A 7,673-nucleotide genomic window follows, 5' to 3' on the forward strand; every position below is an offset into this window, starting at 1 on the left:
GAAAATAGTAATGAAGTCTAAATTTGGCATAAAATCGAGCTCATTACCGGAGTTCACCAGCTGATGGCTCTGCATTAAAACACCATAGGTAATTGGGTTAAATGGCTGAGCCTCCGAGAAAATAATAATAATAATTATACTAATAATAATAATAATGATGATAAAAACAGGCCCTGAAAAAAAGGTCAAATGATAAATCACAGACCAACATATTCCTCTGTGTTGTTTCCAATATTGCCAGCATGTTTTTCCTGAATGTGGCTTCTTTCTCCACCATATTAGTTAAAAGAAATACTAATTACTACTGAAACAGACCTCGTTTAGATCAATTGGCTTTGAGACACTTTGGAAGCACAGTCACAGTTCTCAAGTAATTCCAGCTGCTTCCCCACCAAAGAAAAATAATCTCTGCACAAGCATATACTTTTTTATCCATAATTTACTTCAAAGATAGTGTATTGTCCATTTTAAATACAAAATTGCTACATTAAATATACATGTTAGTCTTTAATACAAATAGACTCAGGCGGCTGCAGCGATTAAGACCATTTCTTGTAACATTTTTCGGATTAACCATTAATCCAGAAACTAAAAATTTGAGGATAAGCATTTACTCAGAAAATAACTGTTCTTAGAATCTGCTTCGTCATTCTTTTCTTTTCGTCGTCTTCTTCTCTTTTCTTAAAATGTAACCACACAAAATAAATAGAAGTCCGAGTGAGTGGAAAATAATCAGGTATTAAATGTTTGACATACCTTTCTTTAGTTCATAAGAGGAGTCTTTACAAAGATCTACCTGCGTTTGGCCTCTGACTCTCTGGCTCTCTCTTACCAAAGCCTCTGCTCTATTTAACACAGTCTGGTTTAATCCATTGAAATGTGCCGTGGAGCCCGTGGTGACCGAGCCGTGGTTACTGTGAAGGTGTCCAAAGCTGCCGCCATAGTTCGTGTAGCCGGGATAGAAAGGGGAGGTGTAGTACAGCGGCCTGGACAGGACAGTGCTGTTGGGGAGCGGACACTGTGGGGAGGACCGTGATGGAGACGCGTTGGTGCTCATGACTGCGCTCTGGCCCAAGCCGGGACAAGCCTGTGGCGCGTCGCTGCTGCTGCTGCTGCTTTTACACCTGTCCGAGGACGTGGCGATCTCCGCCAGGGACCAGAGTTTGGGTTTAGGGGCTGAAGGGGGCGAGTGGATAACAGAGGTCACGTTGCTGGTCACCGAACTCGGTGCATGGCTCAAATCTGACGGCTTGTCTTGTTGCGCAACGGTCTGGTTCCCCCGGGGCAACGTGGAGGGGGAAGAAGTGGTTGGTTTTGCGGAATCCGGCAGCAAGTCTGTAGTCCGCTCCTCTTGCTCTTGTAACTCCGAGTCGCTGAGAAGGGGGTCCGTGTCTTTGCCATGGCTCTCCTCTTTAAATCTGTCACAGCCCATGTCCCCCGGGTTCAGCAGTTTATGATCTAAAGCACAAATAAAGAACAGAATTACTGCCAAATAAGCCCAACATTAAACCGCTGGAACACATGTTTTAGGTAATGGTGAGGCAAGTGCACAAAATGAAGTCGGATCTATAAAAATAATCACACTACTTAAGCACATTTCCTCCAAAAACTCTCTGTGTGAATGTGTGTGTGTGTGTGTGTGTGTTAACCTGAAGAAGATATCTACCAGCCTCACAAAGTGGATGAGCTTATTTTCTCGATTATAAACAATGCTCCACAAACAGTGACAATGTGCTTCAAATTAAACTCAACACACACACACACACTGAGGTGGTGATTTTTAAGTAACAAAAAAAACAAAAAAACGTTATACATATTTTCGCAGCATTCCATATATTTCCATATAATTATGTGATATAATCAGGATTCAGCAGCGGTTATAATTATCATACAAATCACAGTCTTTTTTCGCCGACTTGCCCACCACCACCAGCTGTATCCTTATTATGCACTTAAAGATAAATTGGCTGCTAAACACTTTGCGTCACCAGCAATTTCTGCTCCTGAGGAGTCAAACGAGGGGAGTTCAAGGTGATTATTATTTAAAGCAATTGTCCCATTATAAATAATACACCACCATTAAGCAGCAATCAATTTTGCACTCTGAGTGGAAACGACTGCGATGAAAAATTGATGATTCTCTTTTTTTTTTTTCTCTCATTTTTCCTGCACCACCGACCTGCTTCCGTGTCTGTGGATTCCCCCTTGTCCGTGGGCTTGCTTGGCTCGTCGTCGTCGTTTTTCTCCAAATCAATGTTCTCGTCCTCCTCCTCGTCCTCGCTGCGGTTCCGGGGAGTCCAGGTCATCTTGTTCTCCTTCTTTAGTCTCCTCCTGGCGTTGGCGAACCAGGTGGACACCTGGGTGAGGGTCATTTTGGTGATGATGGCCAGCATGATCTTCTCGCCCTTTGTCGGATAAGGGTTCTTGCGGTGCTCGTTGAGCCAGGCCTTCAGGGTGGCCGTGGCGTCCCGGGTTGCATTTTTACGGTACGCTGGGTCACCGTAAGGATAGGTGCCCAAGGGCGTTGCGTAGGGATGGTATCCTATCGAGCCGGCCATGCCCGTGGTGTGGTCATAAGGAGAACTCTGTCATAAAAATAAAAATAATAATAATAAGAAGAAAAGTTCGGTTAAGTTAAGTCGCCTGTGTTTTATAAAGCGCTTAGTTAGGAGAAAAACAAACTGACAAACACGCACACATGGGTACGCGCACGCGCGTGCACGCGCGCACACATGTACACAAACACACACACATGCACTGGCTTTAATCAGACACCACTTCGACGTGAATGTTATTGGAGTTTGTTTGAACTTGATCAGCTATTGGAAATAGGATATTGTTCTTATACGAACAGTTTTTTTTTATATTCATATTTGTTTGATATCGACCACGCTGCAGCTGCGTACACATCATGCAGGCCTTTAAATAGTACAGTTCGCTCTTATTATAATAACAATAATAATAATGACAATAATAATGATAACGTATCTCCATAATAAAGCACGATGGGCCTTGCATTGTGTGCTTCTTCTAACGCGATCAGTCTTTGTGGAAACAGGGCTCGCAGAAGCAGTCGCAGTGTTTGAGCTGCAGTGAGATCAGCCACTGCACACAAGCAAATTAAAGTTATTATGTGTGTTATTATTATTTTTTTTTTTCAAAAGTTGCCGAATTTAACTTTCACAACTGGCACCACCTATAAAAGTATAAGAGAGATAAAAACACGCAGTGACCTAAATCATCTTTTCTGCGGGGCACGAGTCGCGCGCAAGCCACTGTCCACTCATTTGTGTGAAAATAAAGCAGTTACCAACGAACACTCAATGTCACATTACTCAGTTAAATAACTGCTGTTTATTCTCAACGACACGTTTTAAGGATCTGCCATTCTATAATGTTTTATCCATGCGCTCAGCAGTGACGCACATTTCTCCCTGTATTCGCTGGACTCGCAGAACGAAGCAGACACTTAACGGCTGCAATAACGAGCTCATATCCCCCACTCTTTACATCCCATTATGTTGAATAATCACCTTTAGTTTACTCACCACGTACGAGGTGAATGTGGCAGCTGCCGCCGCGTCTGCACTGTATGGTAAGTGGGAGTTGTAGCCTGGCGAGGCGCTGGTGAACGCAGTAGATCCGGCATAGGGCGCAAAAGCAGATCCCGAGGAGGATCTCCCAAGTTCCTCGGTTCGGGGTCCGGATATAACGCTGGTGCTGTACGCAGGACACGAATACAGGGCTAGAGAAGCGGACGGCTGGTACAAGTAGCCCTGAGGATACGCCATGCTGAAGCCCGCAGAGAATAAGCCACTTAACTTGCGCACTTTCCCCCCTTTATTTTCTCATGCGCTGCTTTCGGGGCGCATGAGAGCCGAGTGTATGCAGACCCGCTGTCTGTCCCCCTCTCTAAATGACACTGGTGAAAAACAAAAAAAAAAAAGTACGAGTGACCAAATAAAACTCGGCTTTAATTTTGGATGGAATATTTTGCTCGCTGTCAGCCAGTCAGTCACTGCCCGTCGGATGTTTAGTCTCGTTTTGTTTTTCTGGTTCTTCCTTATGGCAGCGTCGCTCTCATGCCCGCGCAGAAGTTTTTTTTTACCAGTCTGACGGGGGCTTTTGCTTGGGAAAATGTCCTGCCAAGATGCTAAGTTGGAAATTGAGGATCCTGACGCCTATTACGCTGCACGCTATACGCTCCTCCTCCCGGGGTGTAGTCACCGAAGGAAAAGGCAAGCTTATGTTGGATAACCACAGCCCAGAGCCATGCTCTCTCTCTCTCTCTCTCTCTCTCTCTCTCTCACACACCCTCCCTTCTCTCGCGTTAACTAACAATCCTCATTCTCTATTTCTCTATTTTTTTCCCCTCTTTAACAAGACTCGTTGCAGTGAGTCTCAAGTGCGCCTGGCAGTCCGCCTTTTGATGGCGACATCATGCGAGTCTGTCAACTTCCAACTTTCTTCTTCTTCTTCTTCTTCTTCTTCTTCTCTTCTCTCAAATAGGAAGCCGTCACTTTCACACTTGATCAATAACAAATCGGCGGGCATGTGCCAGGATATGGGCTTGCAAGATACAGGCAGGAATTAAAGAAAAAAAAAGGGAGCGCCATTGCTGTGCGCTCTCTTTTTTTTTTTTTCGTTTTTTTCTTTGTGCGTAAAAAAAAAATTATCGTCATTTTAAACGTGTGCGTAAAACCAACAGACTGGTGCTCCGTGATCTCCGTGCGCCGTGTGTTAAAATCCGCACTGGGACTTTTCAGGTGGATTGCTGCCATGTTTACGCGCGTCGACTTTCTAACACCGGGCGAATGTTGCATGGGTGAGACACATGACAGCGGGAAAGTAAAAGTTAGGATGGCGCAGAGAGAGAGAGAGAGAGAGAGAGAGTACAGGCTACTGCTTCATGTTTGTCAACAAACTTTTCTGGCCACAACACACACTGGCACTTGTGTGTTGTGGTTGTGGAGGTATGTCCAGTTACTTAAATATGTATGAACGGTTGTCTGTGGCGGCGGTGAAAACCTTTTTTTTTTTCCCCCGACATAAAACTCATACACGCGCGCACACTATAGAAAGTCCTAAACCCTCAAATCAGGGCAGATTAGTGCCAACTACACTAAATCCGCTCGGACCAGTGGATGTAATCTCATTTGATCACTGCAGAAACTTCTGTTTGCCGGAACAACTTTGATTAAAATATGTTTATTATAATATATTAATGTGTTTAATATACTATCTTTATGTATGATATTAACAAATATGTGACACGTGTTATGGAATGATTCGGACATGTATTAATATTAACTAATACATATAAATTGCTATTAAATTCATAAGAAGTCCCCTGTTTTACAGGTCGTGGATGCCTAATAAGGCAACAGAGAAATATTGGGTCATTCACAGTATTTTAACTGTGTTCTAAATGGCCCATGTAAAAGCTGTTTTTCACTCTGGTGATTGACTTTCCAGTTCAAGTCTCAGATAAGCCGAAAGGGATCGCTGTAGGCGCTGCTAAAAGAGTGTGTGCACTCACTCACGTGTTCTTTTACGCTCTGAAAACCCTCCAGAGAGCGAGGAGTGATGACGCTGCTACAGTGGGAGCCGACGCAACACACACACACACACACACACACACACACACACACACAGAGGGAGAGAGAGAGAGAGAAGAATGGACTCTACAGTAGTTTAATCAGATGACAGTGATACGCTACTTTATTGAGACAATCAGTTCCCGGAACCTTCTCATAACAGCAGCGACTGCAGTGACAGTGACCGTTCGGGTTTATTCTCATAGGTGGCAAAAAAAAAGTGGCTAAAGCCTCGTTGTCAGACAGACAGGTTATTTTTTTTTAGTGACAGCTGTGTCATTAACTAAATAAAACTAAGAATTCTACATTTTAGGGGAAAGTCGTGCGTGTGTGAACTGTGCCTTTGCAGAAATTGTGGCACGACATTATTTATTTATTTATTTATTTATTTATTGTTGTTGAAAAGATGCAGAAAAAGTTTATATGGGAGAGGGCGCGGGCGCGCGCGCGTGTGTGTTGTGGGGAGCCTGCATGTGTCGTGTGTCATGTGTCCTTCCTCCGTGCAGAGTTGCTCTCTATACAGTAGGAGGAGGACCCGTGATTTGAGATCACGGAGCCTATAATAGGGGCAGGCTATGGCAACTGCTGCCACCTCTCAGCTCTGCGCGGCTAAAGGAAGAGAAGGAAGAGGTGGAGGTGAGTTGTGATCTCTCTCTCTTTTTTTTTTTGTAATTTGGAAAAATGCGTTTGTGCGTAAAAGTGGATTGACTTCTCGCAATATGCTGATCCGGGTCTGAATATCTTAGTGTGGTGTTTTTGACAGAATCTAACTTCGTGCCTTCCTTCTTGTTATCACCTATTCTTTTTTCTTTCCTTTTTTTTGCCCAGAGAAGACAAACTCGGGGTTTTGACGCACGGAGATGCGGCTTTTTTTTACGTGGCATGTAAGAAGTGAGTGAAAGATGGTGCGTGGCACTTAAAATGCCTCCGGGAGCAGGTGTAATCTAAATTGGATATATAGGCTATTATTACACAACATTATGCGTCGTGCGGCGGACTAATTTCGTGGCTGGGTCCGTTAAACAGTCAGCGAATGTCGTGGCGGACAGGTTTCTGGTGCGCACAAGGTCAGCTGCTCTGCTCCCCAGCCTTCAGTGGTTTTGCAGGGGGGGAAAAAATGCTTTTAGTGTTCATGGGATTTTTAACCATTCTAAATCTGTGTCCTAAACCGATTAGTTGACACCAATTTTTCTTTGATGTATTAGCTGAGGGCTTTTGCCACTTGGAAGCCAATTGAAATTCAAAACAGTTTTCGCTCCAAATGCTTTGGGGAGATTTGCTGCAAATAATGGATGTAATTTATTTTTGACCTTGCTTTTTTTCTTTTTTCTTTTTTTTGAAGGGAGCCTTATTAAATGATTAAACATATGTGCCCTATGCTATTTAACTAAACAACTGGCATCCTATACAGCTATGATTAGCTGCTTTAATTAAAGTAATTACTATGACAGCAGTCATTTCACCCGCTTTATTTATGTGTTTTAAAATGGGATAGCCACAGTTTTGTCGCTGCACTGTGTTTATTTCTAGTGCTGATGTTACTGATACAAAAAGAATTGTCTTTTGCTCATATGCATTTAATAAATAATAACTGATTTGTTTGTTTGTTTGTCTCTTTTAAATTTGTTCAGATCCATGTTGAGGATGTCACCGTGTCACCAAGCAGTTAGTAAAATGCATCCTTCAATTCCCCAGAAAAAAAAGAAAAACAACACCCCCCCCACACACACACACACACTCAAAACTGAGACCAAATAATTTAATAAATGAACTGTATTTTATATGAGAATTATTACACGTACACACATGTATAAATAGTATGATCTACTAACACTCAACTTGTATTTTAAAATAGTTAAATAAAATCATTAATGCCTGATAAACAATTCACATTTGATGTCTTAATATTAAAAACAAAACAAAAATAAAATGACTTAAAGCACAGCAGGCCCCATTTGGCTTTTGAGGAGAGAGAATCTCTTTCCTGTTCCTGAAACCTCTTTTTTCCTTTTATTGACCTGAATGAAGATGTATGGTGTGTGTGTGTGTGTGTGCGTGCGTGTGCATTGAGTTTAC

At 42.8% G+C, this 7,673-nt stretch overlaps 1 protein-coding gene across 2 annotated transcripts; it reads right to left on the reverse strand.

The window, feature by feature from the left end:
* Nucleotides 1-421: 421 nt before the first annotated feature.
* On the reverse strand, nt 422-4,229 carry irx5a (iroquois homeobox 5a). Of its 2 annotated transcripts, none has more exons than XM_044029495.1 (3): nt 3,534-4,229; nt 2,180-2,585; nt 422-1,458 (listed from the first exon to the last, which is right to left on the reverse strand). In XM_044029495.1, the coding sequence occupies exons 1-3, from the start codon at nt 3,789-3,791 to the stop codon at nt 740-742; spliced, it is 1,383 nt and encodes a 460-aa protein (XP_043885430.1). In that variant the 5' UTR covers nt 3,792-4,229; the 3' UTR covers nt 422-739. The 2 variants fall into 2 exon arrangements, with proteins under 2 accessions (XP_043885430.1, XP_043885431.1); XM_044029496.1 differs by having other exon boundaries at nt 3,549-4,227.
* Between the last annotated feature and the right edge of the window lie 3,444 nt (nt 4,230-7,673).

Source organism: Solea senegalensis, linkage group LG7, assembly GCF_019176455.1.
Source record: "Solea senegalensis isolate Sse05_10M linkage group LG7, IFAPA_SoseM_1, whole genome shotgun sequence".
NCBI lineage: Eukaryota > Metazoa > Chordata > Actinopteri > Pleuronectiformes > Soleidae > Solea > Solea senegalensis.

What these genes read in the sequence shown, in the direction of transcription:
- irx5a (XM_044029495.1), bottom strand. Translation starts at nt 3,791, where the DNA reads ATGGCGTATCCTCAGGGCTACTTGTACCAGCCGTCCGCTTCTCTAGCC. An exon ending in ACGTGGTGAGTAAACTAAAG is followed by an intron (nt 2,586 to 3,533) that starts GTGATTATTCAA and finishes TTTTTATGACAG; the next exon opens with AGTTCTCCTTATGACCACAC. An exon ending in ATCCACAGACACGGAAGCAG is followed by an intron (nt 1,459 to 2,179) that starts GTCGGTGGTGCA and finishes TTTGTGCTTTAG; the next exon opens with ATCATAAACTGCTGAACCCG.